The following is a 14,609-nucleotide window of genomic DNA, read 5'->3' as shown; positions in this document are numbered from 1 at the left end:
TACCGAGTAATGTGGCAGACTCTGAAACAGAAGAGATGATGTGATGTGCCCAATGGGAGCCCTGGATCCCTCCGCAATATAGAGTCGCTCTAGACGCAGATTTGTCCGAAGAGCATACCATGATTGTGGCATCACTGCTCAAAATAACATGCAGTGTGTAGTGGAGTTTGGAGTTTTTCCAATGCGCCTCCGCACAGACTGTGGCATCGGAAAATGGAGTGAAGGCGGCACTTCACTGTTCCTTGAGATTAGAGCATGCAGACCGCTTTGCAGGAGCCAAAAGCCACATGTATGGCACTTCAACATCCAACCAACTCATTGAAAGCTGGTGGTCCGACTTTCAGAAATAAAGGGTTTTGTCTATATTGTTAATGCTTCATTGATTTATGCTCAATCTCCTTGACCCCACAGTTTCGTGTTTATTGTATGTGATTATACTGATCTGTTGAATTTATTATCAAGTGTCAGCTTGAGATGACTTGTACCCACCACAAAGTTGCTTCTACATAACAAACACTACTTCTCAAAGCTTATTTAAATTGCAGTACATCTTCAGACACCACATGGTAACCATTGTTGAGGCTTTTTCGGGGCTATGGTACAACATTATAGTAAAATGTGCGTCCTCTTACTAGGAGTGATTTTTGGATGGAGCTGTTGACCTTGGGGAGAGGCATCTCTTCCATGGGAGCTATGGACGCACAAGTTTGGTGCGATACTGATTCTTGGATGTCCTGCAGAAAGAACTGGACGAATACAATCAATTGTGAAATTCTCACACTATTCATCTTGTTCACCAATCCAAATGGCCGTTTGGTAAACCAGAGGCTATGTACCATATATGCCTCACAGGTGAGTTTTTCATTATCACGTTAAAACAGAAAAATTATTTGGTAACGCTTTATTTGAACTACATCTACATGAAGCATTCATGGTGGATTAATTAAGTGGATGGTGGACGGTGGATGGTGGATGGTGGATTGGTGGATGGTGGTTGGTGGTTGGTGAATGGTGGATTTTATTAATTTAAGTAATTTCCCCCTGGGATTATTAAAGTATTTCTGATTCTGATTCTGAATGGATAGTGCATTTACATTGCAGTAAAATTACATGTCATTTTGCAAATTCATTAAATGTTTTCATTACAGCACTCCCCTGGGAGGCTTTGCTGCCTCCGAAAATATTATGCTTAGATTAGTATCACTTTGCTCAAATATTTATTCGTTACTTATTTAAAATTGAACACTCAATTCATCATTTTCACACTAGATCATGCTGACTCTTAATATCTCTTGTCTTTCGGTGTCTCCGCATCGTTGCCCTGTGAGAAACTCCAGAGATGGTTGGAAGGACAATAAAACTAAAATAAACTTGAACTTGAAAGAAAACTAAGAGTTGTTGAAGTGATCCTCAGTCAATGCGAACATTTTTCTGTAGTTGCTCTAAGATCAAATGGAAGGAAATGTGGATTCCCGGCATCTACACCTGGGCCAATTCGACAGCCTCATGCCAGGACCAGCAACTCCTGATGGAGAAGATGAAGAGCAAACTCACTTCGAAGAAATACGGAGATAAAGTGGTTTGACACCTGGGAACAACAGTTGAGGACTGGGTAAGTGGATCCAATGCCGCGTAAAGGTATTTTAGCGGTCCATGAGAGGCAGCTTTAGCACATGTATTTCCCATAGGGAGTTTTGAACTGGTGCATGCCAGTAGGAGGCATGCATGACATACCTGAGGCAAACATGAAGACCTCCTCCAGGGTTATTGCACTGTCATTTTCTAAAAGTGGAAAGAATTGGAAACACAACAACAACTTTTCATTTAAAAATGTATACAATTTTCCAATTAAGAGGAAATTGACCAACCTTCGCAACCTTCAAGAAGGGAGCGGACTACCTTCTTCCAGTAACTTCTTGTTTTGTCCTGCTGGATCCTCTTGTTGCTGGATTAAGCTCTGGTCGCAACAGATTTTCAATGTCCGTAGTCGATAACTTGTTATTCGAATGGTAGAGGACTCGCGTCAGGACCATAGGATGCTGCTCCAATAAAAACTGCAAGCTGGCAAATCCATCCTTGAATCTGAAATACAATAACAGGTTGCCTGCAAAGTTAAATGTGCACTATATAGCAGCTACTAAGCAAGGGAATGAGACAGCTACAGCACGTTTTACCCTGAACAATTTTTTTTTTAGCGACAATAAAAATAAAAACTACTTTTCAGTTGTGCTGTGGTTCCTGTCCAGCATTTTTCCTCCACTGACTTAACATGTTTGAAGCACCCTGCAGTCTGCGACATGGTACTGTTCTCTACAATTAGGTCTTGAAGGCTCTCTTATAGAGCTAAACCAGACTTACCACCAGCGGGGAAATTGTGAAACAATAGTAAATTCTCCGGTAGAAGCCACAAGATGATGATGATATCAACCTTGTTTTAAGAAAAACATGTTTTATTCCCAATGCTATAGAGAAGTACTATACATTACCCACAGATCTAACAGTGACGTCTCTGATTGGTGTAGCTCTGTCATTATGGAAGACAGCATTTCGCCAGTGACGTCGGCAAGTGAGTTGCTGTTACAACAGAACTCTATGATCGTTTACGATACGTTTACCACAGGAGAACAATTATTTCAACACTATTATTAACTAGATAAACACTATAATGATGACAAAGGTTAAATTCAAGAAGAAGTGTGCTTAACTATCGGTAGGTTGGAAGTTGTTGGAAAGGTATCATTCGCAATGTTTTTTGGGATGAATAGTTCCTTAATAATGATGTACACAGTCTTGTACCTTTGCCTCTTTTTCCCGTTTTCCATTTTTTCTTTTTTTTTTGCTGCAAATCAAATGTTTTACGGTCACGATTAATCTTTAAATTGGTTGGCTTGGTTCCAGGCTTAAAACTCTGTATATAAGGATTTTACTTTTGAGCTCCATGAGATGCGTTTTGGATCTAAAAAATATGAGATGACCTTCACTAATTTCAAATACAAAAAGTAATTCTAAATAACAATAATATCAGAAAGCTACCTTGAAAGAAAGTTTTAAGTGGATAGAACTGCTCCATTTACTAACCAATTAGCTTTGCCGGAATTTCACAACCTTCCATCAATAACGCTCATACCTCTTGTAGCACTTTCCCTATTTCTTCATCTGTAATGTCTCCTTGTTGAAAGTGGACTGCCCTGAGATGCGGCTGACCAGATCCTTTGAGAGTAAATATGGACCAGGTCCGCCATGTACTATGGACACGGCAATCATCGTCCCTGCCAAACTGTATTCATTGATTGCTGCTCATGGAGATGCAGAGTAAAAGAAGTCTCCAATCAGTTTTCGTCTTAGAAGGACATTATTAAACAAGCATTGCATGGTTGAATGATGAAGTTCTTCTTTTAAAACATTCCGCACAAGGTAGCGAGTCTCTGCAGGTCGATCAAATATGGGTCGTTTGTTTAGCCTTTTCATTATAAGTGAGAGGAATTCTCTTTTTCGGCCACCTGTATTGATAGCGTCCTCGAACCTGCCTGCATCATCAGAAAACGTCACTGGGAGATCCTTCATTTCTGAGAATGTTCCCGTTTTAAATCCTCTCACAGCGCCAGCCTAGATCTCCGAGCGTCAGATGTTAAATCTGGGAACAGCATGGCGGTCAATCTGGAGTGCCGGGTTTGCAATTACTTCTGATGTCGATTGCTGTTCCACCCTACCAACAGATAGATCAGGGCCATATTACCTCATTAACTTAATGCTACATGATAGCAGGCACATTTAACCAGAAGAACAACAACAGTTGTAGTCAGGGTAACTATTAATTTCTTACTTTGCATTCTTTGGAATATCCTGACTGCCTGCATCTCTGCCTAAGTCCTCCTTATCCTCTACTATAATGGGCACATACAGTTGTGTGTATTTGCTACGAAATAAACACATAAAAATTTACATTGTTGATGGTTCCAAATTAATCACAATACTTGAATGTTTTAGAGGAAAGCATAACACCTATAGCATGTAGTTTGCATTGCACCTCTTGACTTTCAGGGTCTCTCTTCTGAGTCAGAAAATAAGATCTGTATAATAAACCATAAGAGGGATCGGACTGGTGAGTGGAAGTACTATGGGATGTAAAATTAGGGGTATCACGTGTCCTATTTAGAAAGAAAAGCACTATTCTAATGTAAACAAACATCATGTGGGACTCTAAGTCAGTGTCAGGCATTACTTTATGTACTGCAGCACAAATTAATTGTGCGACAATATTTTCAGACAAAACTCCATGTGAATCTGTAAGTTCATCCGTGTGCACGCACACAGTGTGAGAGTTTTGACAACTGATTGACAGGTTACTTTCACTTGCATCAGGATTAAGCATTCATCTGCACAATTTCACACCGCTACCATTAAAGACACCTTAAGTCAGCTCCAGTCTCTGCTCCTTCTTTGGGAGAGGGTTTAGCTTGCCGCATAGCTGCGTACGCCTACGTGTGGTGAGGACAGATGAATTGCACTTAAAATGACTGACTGAAGAAGGCAGAACCTACAATATAAGCAATGTCAGTATCTTTCATGTGATCCTGATCCTTAGCATCCTGACAAAAACATGCTAAAGGGCATACCAACTCTGACCTGCATTTGAGTCATGAAAGCAGATACAACCTGGCAAATGTTACACGCACTGCTGAGTCAGCCAAATTGAATTGTGCATAACTTTTGCTTGTAATGATCACCTCTAAATCGGAGGATTCTTGAGTTGAATTGCTGAGCTGTGAAATACAAGATCAGACATGAGAAGATTTTGAATGAATCTAAATGATGGACCAATTAACCTGAGATTTTAATCAATTTAAGAGAGCTCTTCTTGTTTGGTTATTAATTTCATATTCCCTTACAATTGGTAAGGAAATCTCCAGCCGTACAAATGTATATGTACGCTGTGATGCGTTGGTATGCCTTTTCCACTGCCTCCTTGTATTGTTGCAGATAGAAGGCTGTTTCAGTCCCTGGTATATTAGTTATCTTCATACCATCAGGGTTGAGCAGAAAGTAGGGACCATCTTAAAATTTTATTAAAGTCTTTCGTTTTTATTTAACAGCTTTTCGCAATTGCTCTGCATCCGACCCTGGTTGCACTACAAGGGGTAGTACCATTCCCCTGACAGGTTTCTGCACTCCATCCACCATCCGCATAATGCCTACTGCACTTGTGCACTTTTTCCTTTGCTTGCTGCTTCAAACAGAGTCCAATCATATATCATTAAGAGAGTGCATAGATTGCTGGTAACCCTGTTTTTCACATCAGTATTCTGATCTATGGTATACTCATCCAGTATTCTGATCTACACTCATACAGTATAGAATGTGGACAGCCCAAGCCTAATTAAAAAAACAAGTTATCTTTGAAAACGTTACCTTCACTTGTGCGAGGCTTATTGGCGCTTTACAGTATAAATAAAGATCGCTTACTTACTAAATAACAGAGTTAATTCCAGAGTGTTGTAATTTCCTCTCCTGGGAATCATAACCTTAATGTGGTGGAGGGGTTTGTGTGACCCGATGAACGCGGGGGCTTATGCTGTCTGGTGCTTTGATGCCTGGTAGGGCCACCCACTCGGGTGAAGAGAGGAGCAGAGCAGTCTACAGATCACCACCTGGTGATGAGTTGGATCAGATGGCGGGGAAGACTACCGGACAGACCTGGGAAGCCCGAACAGGTGTGAGGTTTGCTGGGAAGGACTGGGAGAGGACTCTGTCCTGAGAAATTTTAACTCCCACCTCCGGAGGAGTTTCTGCCACAACACGGAGGCTGAATACATTGAGTCGGAATGGACCCTGTTTGAAGTCACCATTGTGGAAGCAGCTGCTAAAAGCTGTGGTCAAAAGGTTGTTGGTGCCTGTTATCTCGACCACCCAAGGACCCGCTTGTGGACACTATCAGTAAGGAAGGCGCTCAAGCTTAAAAAGGTGTCCTTCTAGGCTTTATTAGCATGTGGGACTCCTGATTTGGCAGACGGATACCAAGCAGGCCAGAAGGACTGCAGCTGCAGTCGTTTTGGAAGAGATGCTTGGGTGTGGGAGGAGTTTGGAGACCATAGAGAAGGACTTTTGGCTGGCTTCAAAGAAGTTCTGGCAAACCATCTGCAGCCCAGGAGGGGAAAGCAGAACACCGCCCAAGCTGTAATCAGCAAGGGTGGAGAAGTGCTGACCTCAGCTGAGGATATGGTCAGGAGGTGGAAGGAACACTTTGAGGAACTCCTAAACATGACTGATGTGCCCTCCGTAGAGGGAGCAGGGTCAGAGTGCTCTGGGGGATCCGAACCCATCTCCCTGGCCGAAGTTACTGAGGTAGTCAGGAACCTACGCAGTGGCAAAGCGCCAGGAGTGCTTTTGCAGATTAGGTTGTCCTCTTTGCCTCATCAGACTGTGATCTCCAGTGTCTGACGTGGTGAGGATGAGAGTCAGTATCTCTAAAACCAAGGCCATGGTTCTCTCCCAGAGAAATAAAACCAAATAGGTGGTTTGTCCCCTCTGGGTGGGGAGAGAAAATGCTGACCCAAGTGGAGGATTTTAAGTATCTTGGAGTCTTATTCACGAGTGAGGGTAAGAGGGAGTGTGAGATTGACAGACGGATGGGTGCAGCATCTGGACTAATGCAGGTACTGTACCAGACCATCGTGGTGAAAAAAGAGATGAGCTCAGAGGCAAAGCTCTCAATTTACTGGTCAATCTTTGTTCCCACCCTCACCTATGATCATGAGCTTTGGGTCATGACTGTAAGAATAAGGTTCCGGATACAGGCGGCAGAAGAGTGGCTGAGCCCAGAGTGGCTGGGCTCAGCCTTGGAGAAAGTGTGAGGAGCTCAGCAATCTGGGAGGACCTCACAGTAGAACCGCTGCTCCTCCGCATAGAGAGGAGCCAGTTGAGATGAGTTGGGCATCTGTTCAGGATGCCCCCTGGTCACCGCCCTCTGGAGGTGTACCAGGTTGGCCAACTGTGAGGAGACCCCTGGGCGAACCCTAGAGCCACTGGATGGATTATACCACTCAGGTGGCATATGAAGGCCTCTGAATCCCCCTAGAAGCGCTGGAGGAAGTTACTTGGGAAAAGGACGTCTTGGCCACCCTGTTAAGCCTGTTTCCTCCACGACCTGGACCCAGACAAGCGGCATGAAAATGGATTGATGGTGCTGTAATGTTTCCGTGTCTGGTGAGATGATAGTCACTGTGCGTGTCGAGTCTCACCGTGCATACTTGCCCGCACAGTTGCCCCGGTAAGCGATGGCTGCACAGTTTCCCGGCTGCTTAACCCCAAAGAGAAGGAGCTGAAACTACACCCAGGCTCTCATCTTGGGGTGTTTCACCATGTCACAGACGCTGGAATAGTCAAACCCACTGTAATTCATGACTACCACAAGGTAGCTGCCTTCTTACCGGATGTGTCAGCCTCCCCTTTCTCATCAGAACTAAAGCAAAAACGACATCTCTGCATTACGGGCACCAGGAGGTGGTTACGCCTGGGCAGAAAGGAGCAGGGACAAATCCCCTTGTTAGAAACTACATTCATACGGGTGACCATCTACCGATAAAGCAGCGGGCGTATTGTACTTCTGCTGACAAACAGAAAGAGACTGACAGGCAGGTGCAGACCCTGCTTGGGGATAGAATCATAGAGGAAAGCTGTAGCCCATGGTCCTCGTTAAAAAGCAGAACAGCTGGAGATTCTGTGTGGGCTATCAATCAATCATTAACTCTATTTGTCCCCAGTGGGGCAATTGGTAATGCAGCAGTGGGACACATACATTTAGCACTCATACATAAATACAACACTAAGACCAAAAAACATAAATACACAGTTAAAGTACTCAGAAAGAACTATAAAGATAAAAACTTAAAGTTAGAACATTACGCAAATAACTCCCTTTTCCTCTTAGAGTTTGGGAGGGAGATGAGAGAGGGCAGAAAGGTGTGTTTGTTGGTTTTGTCTGTTGGTTTTAGCTAGTGGAAGTCTGAGGAGGGTACCAGATGGCAGAAACTCAAATTGCTGATGTCAAGGTTGGGAATAATCAGTCAGGATGGATCCTCCTTTCTTATATATTGTTTGTTGTGAAGGTCCTGCAGAGTTTCCCGCACAGTGCCGGTTATTTCGCTGCAGACATTAAGCAGCTTATTGAGTACATTTTTGTGTTTTACCTTGAGAGATTGCTACCAGCAGATGAAGGAGAAAGTGAGCACACTGCGGCAGACGAGGGGGGTGTGGTTGAGCCTCGTCTGCAGGGGATGGGGCTGGCTTGGCCGTGGCGGTGCAGCTTTTCCGGGTCTGCCAATCAGCCTCTTTAGCGCCGATTGCTGGGAGAGTCTTCTTGTATGTCGTTCTGCCTTTCAGTGGAGAGCGGAGGCGCAGGACGCGGAAACGCCTGCGGTCCAGAGCACGAGCACAACATACAAACTCTGTTAATCATTTCAAGTTTATCTTTCTGTTGTGCCAGCGAGACTTTCTGTGACCCGCATGAATAAAATCCTCGCAATGTCGGCGCTCCACTTCCCGAATGACTCCGTCTCCCTCCCTAAACCCGTACATGTGGGCAGAGACTCTCACAGACACCATAAAAAATTGATAAAACATTGTCATCGGGGTCCTGACAACCTGGAACTTAAAGAGTTTCCTGAGACAAAAGAGACGCTACTGGCTTTTCTTGTACTGCATGTCAGTATTACTCTCAAATGTCAGTTTATCATCTAGTATAGTATAGTTAACGCATGAGAGACAAAAGGCCCAATATGATGAACGAATGAGACACAAGCCATACGAACCTGGGGAACTTGTTTGCCTGAATGACCCCACTGAAGCTGAAGTCTGAAGCTGGCTCCCCATTGGAAAGGCACATACCTGGTGCAACAACGCATGGATGTGGCTGGGGAAGTCAGGGTCACTTACCGGCTCAGCAGCCCCTTGGGAGAAGATCCTGCTTTTCAAACGGTACGTTATGACAGGCTTTGGCCCTATACCTCAGCTGAAGTTGTTCCACTGTCATGGGTGCCAACAGAGCCTTTTCCCTTTGAACAGCCTGTCACTACTCAGCGGAGCACAAACAGTCCATTGCATACCCAAAAAACAGGCACATCACTCAGATGCGGAGCTGGACGACAGCCTAGACGCTGTACAGGACCATTTCCCCATGGCCATTCCCCCAAACCTGAGATTCTCTCGGACTGGGAAGCCAACGAGACCCCCTCGGTATCTCATGGACTATACCTCTTAGACGGACAGAGTAGACCAGTGAAGGACAGTTGAGTCACTGCCCTTGTACACAGTGAATAGAGCCAAGTTGTTTCCCGTTATTTTATTTTTTATTATATACTGTACTGTATATATATATATATGTATATATATATATATATATATATATATATATATATATATATGTCTTTCTTTTTTTTCTTTCTTTGTTTCTTTCCCTCTTTCTTTCTTTCTTTTATATATATATATATATATATATATATATATATAAAATAAAGGAATGCTGATGTGCTATATTGCTCTATTAACAGCAAATGGTTTCCTGTACTTAAAAGAAACAAATGTTGATGTGCTGTTATATAACAAAGTATTAGTATTATTAATAGAAACAAGGATGTTTCTAGATTTTGTAGTTTTGTAAATGTAGCGCTTCAAATTTTTGCATCATTACTCCGCCCTTGGTAAATACTGTGAGGGCAAGGTTGACGTCACGGGGAGGGAAGTTCACTGAAAGTAATGTGGAGAACATGTCCAATGTGATGTACTTGTCCGTAAGGTTTTGTTCATCTATTCCTCTATGAGTGAAGGATAATAAGTAGCTCTCTTTTCCAGGGATGTTACATTAGTTTGATTAGCTTGTGTGCCACTGCAAGGACAAATAGTCCACAAAAAAATGCAGCTAACAAACAAATGTAACAAATTATTCTTCCTACATTTACTGTATGTCTTTTCTTCAATTCTTTAATTTAATCCACAGCTTCAATGGATGGGGACCGATAATGAGCGTTTTCTTTGGGCGGATGAAAAAAAATGAAACAAAAAAAAAAACGCAAAAATGATATTTTTAATTTTTTTTCTTTTACAGAGCACCGTCGATTTTTTTCTGTCTGGTCCGTAAATTTACAGACCTTTAACCAGCCCTGCCTCGGAAAAAAAGAGGTATAGCCAATCATTTGTCATTGTCATAGGCCGATGCAAATTTATTTTAGAGTTTGATTGAAGAAAACTTTACTCAGCCAGTGTCATATATTACAATATGCTGATAAAAGAAGGCTTCCATTTCCTGTCTTCTCTCTCTTCTCCATTGTTGACTGACATTCATCCCCCTCCAAGTTTATTTTCCTCACCCCTCCCTCCCCCCTCCACCTCTCCTATCATCTGTTCACATCCCTTCACCTCCTCCTCCTCCTCCTCCTCCTTCTCAGTCATCGGTAAACGGGGAGGAGTGTCATGTCCCCGGGAGGCGGAGATGCCACCCTCCACCTGTTTTGGGGAGGAGGAGGACCCACCACCACAGCCGCCGCCACCACCCTCCGAGCAGATCCGGCGAGATGCAGGAGGCAAAAGCCCCTTAATCCCTGTGACATTTCAGCTCAGATCTCTCATCAAAGCCCCTGAGCTGCTGTGATGCCCAGAAAAAAAAGGAGGGGTGAAGGTGGTGGGGAGATGTGTTTATGTGACATGGAGACAGGGAGAGAGAGAGAGAGAGAGAGAGAGAGGGAGAGAGAGAGAGAGAGGAAGGGAAGACCTCTCCAAAAAAAACCCCACAGAGGTGGAAAAACACAAGAGGTAGACGGTATCAAGATTCAAGTATCTTCCAAGTACTTCATAAATATAAATGAACTCCATTAACTCCATTCAATCTTTTGAGACAGTCGCGTTACTTTAGTTTTAAAGCAAAAATATGGATTTGCCTATATTCATATATATCAAAAGCATATCCCATATGATCAAATGTGGCCAAGTTAAAATACAGGAAGATAGAAAGAAAATAAAGCTGTGGAGATGAAACACCAACTGCTGATCCCGCAACAGCAACACGCAGCATGGACGTGGATGCAACAGTAAGAGTTTCATTTTTTGACGTTTCCACAGTGACCGGTGTTTGGCCCAGGTCACTGAAGCGCTGATGCTTTATTTGATGATGGCCAGATACCTAAGCACTTCATTTACGTTCGGCGCTTCCCGGAAGATTACATTATTAATCCATAGGGGCAGAGGATTATGGGTTATGACGCGACTATTCCTGAAAGCACAGATGGGTCGAAATAACTCAGGGGGCCGTCACGGTGTTGGACGGGCTTGCACGCATTTAGAACGCCATGAAACTCTCTCCTGTAGATACACGTTTTGTCAAACGCGGAAAAAATATGACGATAAAACAAACGTATGTACATATATAGTTATAAATACACACATGAGAAGTAAAGCTCTGTACATTTCTGTTTACATCACTTCCATATTGTCTGTTTGCAGGTGCTTCTCAGTCATTATAATTTAAATAACAGAGATAGAAAAATAAATCATTGCTAGGTCTTTGCAGGGAGAGTGATGCGAGTGAAAATATTATTTCCACATATATCGGTTGGGTTGTATTTATATAATAATTATTAACTATCCATTATAAACAGTTATATATTCAAATATTGTTCCAGCCACCTTAAAGTCTTGTGGCTTCATAGCCTCGGGATTACAGTGCGACAGCGTAACATGGGCATACAAAAACAGCCGGTCAGAGAAGAAGACAGATCATGCTTCGGACTTGGCCTCACGTCTCCTTCCATCTGCCTCGCCATTGCCCTCGAGAGAGCAGAATATGTACGTTAATTTGTGTTGTTTGTGTATGCATACAGTGTAGGAGCTAGGACAACATATTACCAGGTTATCTGCATCTGCATAGAGACTGATAGTTGATCTGCATACTTCTGTCCTGTTCCACAGTTTCACACTACTTCCACTAAAGACAACTAGTCAACAACAAGTCAGCTCCCGTCTCAGGGTACTTACTGGGACAGTGTTTAGCTTCCTGCATAGTCTCTTACATATTCATGCGGTGAGGACAAAATAAGATCTAATATGTCATACACTTCCAGTGGTATAATAATAATAATAATAATAATAATAATAATAATAATAATAATAATAATAATAATCATCATCATAATCATAATCATAATCATAATCATAATCATAATCATCATCGTAATCATCATCATGATAATAATAATAATATTATTACTATTATTATTATTATTATTATTATTATTATTATTATTATTATTATTATTATTATTATTATTATGGTACAATTGATAACAGTGGACAGTGGAAAATGTAGATTAATCTAAGGAAAAGAAAAACGTTTTTTCTCAGAAAGCGATTTAAGGTCGACGCTTCCTCCCTCTTTACTCAATTTCGATCCTTGCGTTCCCCCTTTCACCAGAGGGCGGCAGCCAAGTGTGCAAGGTGTCGCCACCGCAACAGGACAAATTGATTATAAAATTACCAGAATGCAAATATAAATGAGAACTGACTGAGACAGACACCCTTGTCGCCTTTTTCCACTGCTCTCGAGTTCAAGCCACTATTGACAAAGTCATTATTTCAATTAATAATGATTTATTATTATTATTATTATTATTATTATTATTATGATGACTATGATGATGATGATGATGATGATGATGATGATGATGATGGTGATGGTGATTATTATTATTATTATTATTACTATTAGTATTGTCATTTATTCCATGTTATAAATAATAATTGATCATGTATTCTTATAATTCGGATAACCTTATTTTTTCGTATATCATCTTCATAATACAAATACTACTACTACTACTACTACTACTACTACTACTCCTCATAAAATAATAATCAAAACAAAAAACAACAATTTGATATCCACCACGTGTTTGACTACGCTCGACGATACCAATCAACGTTGATATTTTATTATCCTCATAATCACAACCGGACCAGCGCCAGGGCGGCGACGTCATCGGGCCGCCTCAGAATGGAGGCCTGCGATTGGCCGAAGCACCTGCCAATCACCGGGCTCCCAAGGTAGGTTGCTCGGCGCCGTTAAGACGCTCAGCTGATGGGCGTTGAAAGCCGATATATCCTTATTATGTCTTTCATTGTGCTGCTGCGGACCTCTTGGTTTTCCGGCGATTTTCTTTTCGGGGGATGTTTTGCGCCCACTGTGCCCAGCGGGTCCAGACGGTGCAAGTGCGGCGTTTTGAACGGGAAAAGGGCTTTTTAATGGCTGCTAGCGACACGCAGCCCTCTCCATCAGTTTGTGTTCGGATGCTGCTGCTCGGCAAGTGTTGGGGATCCGGACAACGAGGGCGCCCGGGAGGGATCCTCTGAAAGGCGCGCACATGGACATCTGGGACCCTTCCCTGGACCCCGCACCGGGCAGTACCGCCCACCGTCATTATCCAAGTCTCTTATTCCAGCGTGCACCGTGCACCGTGCAGGAGTTGACGTTTTTTCTCCTTAGAAGATCCAGAGTGTGAGGGTGACAGCTGATCGCTCCTCCTCCTCCTCCTCCTCCTCCTCCTCCTCCTCCTCTCCTTATAATAACAGACCTAGAATAAAAAAGCGCGCACCAAGTGCAATCGACACCACAGTGCACTGTGTGGAACCGTTGATGAGGAGGCTGAGGAGGATGATGATGATGATGATGATGGTGGTGATGATGATGATGAAGATGGTGTCCTGTGAGAATCTCACCGGTGCGCCTATGAATACATAAGTAAATAAATAAACAAACAAACAAACAAATTAATAAACAAATAGGCGCACTTCAACGCGTTTGGAAAGAGAGGCGGCGTCACCAGAGGAGTTATGCTCAAACTACACCTCCCGGTGTCGCGGGTCCGCGCCGGGGTCCGACAGCAGCTGCTCTTTACGCGGAGAGCTGTGACTCTCCGAGTGGCCGATGCGCACTTGGGTGCGCCTAAATCCCCGGGGATGATCTCTTTGTGAGTAGCCGATAAAATAATTACCAGCAGAGCTTGAGCTGTGGAGGGGATTTGTTTAGATTATCTCCGGGACTGCAGTTTGTTTCTCACACCCCCTTCTCGACTGAACTGAACTGAACTGAAGGGTTGTTGTTGTTGTTGTTGCTGTTGTTGTTGTTGTTGTTGTTGTTGTTGTTGTTTTTCTTTTCTTTTTCCTCTTTCTTTTTTTTTTTTTTTTTCGGAGAGATTTGTCCCTAAAAAGCCGTCACTACTGCCCCGGGACTGGAAGGGCGCACAAGAAAAGCCTTCTCCGGACTGCGTGTGTTTACAACCTCAGAAAGCGGAAAGTTGCGGCGCTGACACAGACATGACGGCGGAGGAGCGAGACACACATTTGGATCTAAGACTCTGTTTTTCGCGTCACCCGGCGTTGGATTCAAGTTACCAGGACGCTGCGCTCTGGCTGGACCGGCGGGCATCGCTCTGACTCCAGCGCGTCTCCGCTTGTTTCGCTCCCAGCTCCACAGCCCCCGGACCCCCGGACCCCCCTGGAATCCCCGGACCCCCCCGGACTTGTCCCCTTGTTTCTCCACTCTGCAGCCCGACGATGCCTCAGCCAGG

At 43.4% G+C, this 14,609-nt stretch overlaps 1 protein-coding gene across 1 annotated transcript in view; it reads right to left on the bottom strand.

Annotated features, from left to right (window-relative positions):
* The window catches only part of LOC307231922 (immunoglobulin superfamily member 22-like), a gene marked incomplete at both ends in the record, with an annotated part of 34,111 nt that extends 23,668 nt beyond the window's left edge, over window positions 1–10,443 (bottom strand). Inside the window, 3 exons of the mRNA XM_080002797.1 lie at window positions 8,203–8,410; window positions 8,808–8,883; window positions 10,362–10,443. Coding sequence (XP_079858923.1) covers window positions 8,203–8,410; window positions 8,808–8,883; window positions 10,362–10,443 — 366 coding nt within the window. The remainder of the gene's footprint in view (window positions 1–8,202; window positions 8,411–8,807; window positions 8,884–10,361) is intronic.
* Window positions 10,444–14,609: the final 4,166 nt, after the last annotated feature.

Source organism: Zeus faber (genome assembly GCF_960531495.2).
Source record: "Zeus faber genome assembly, chromosome: 6".
NCBI classification, from domain to species: domain Eukaryota; kingdom Metazoa; phylum Chordata; class Actinopteri; order Zeiformes; family Zeidae; genus Zeus; species Zeus faber.
The sequence above is the reverse complement of the archived record's forward strand: the minus strand, read 5'-3'. Positions and strand labels throughout refer to the sequence as shown.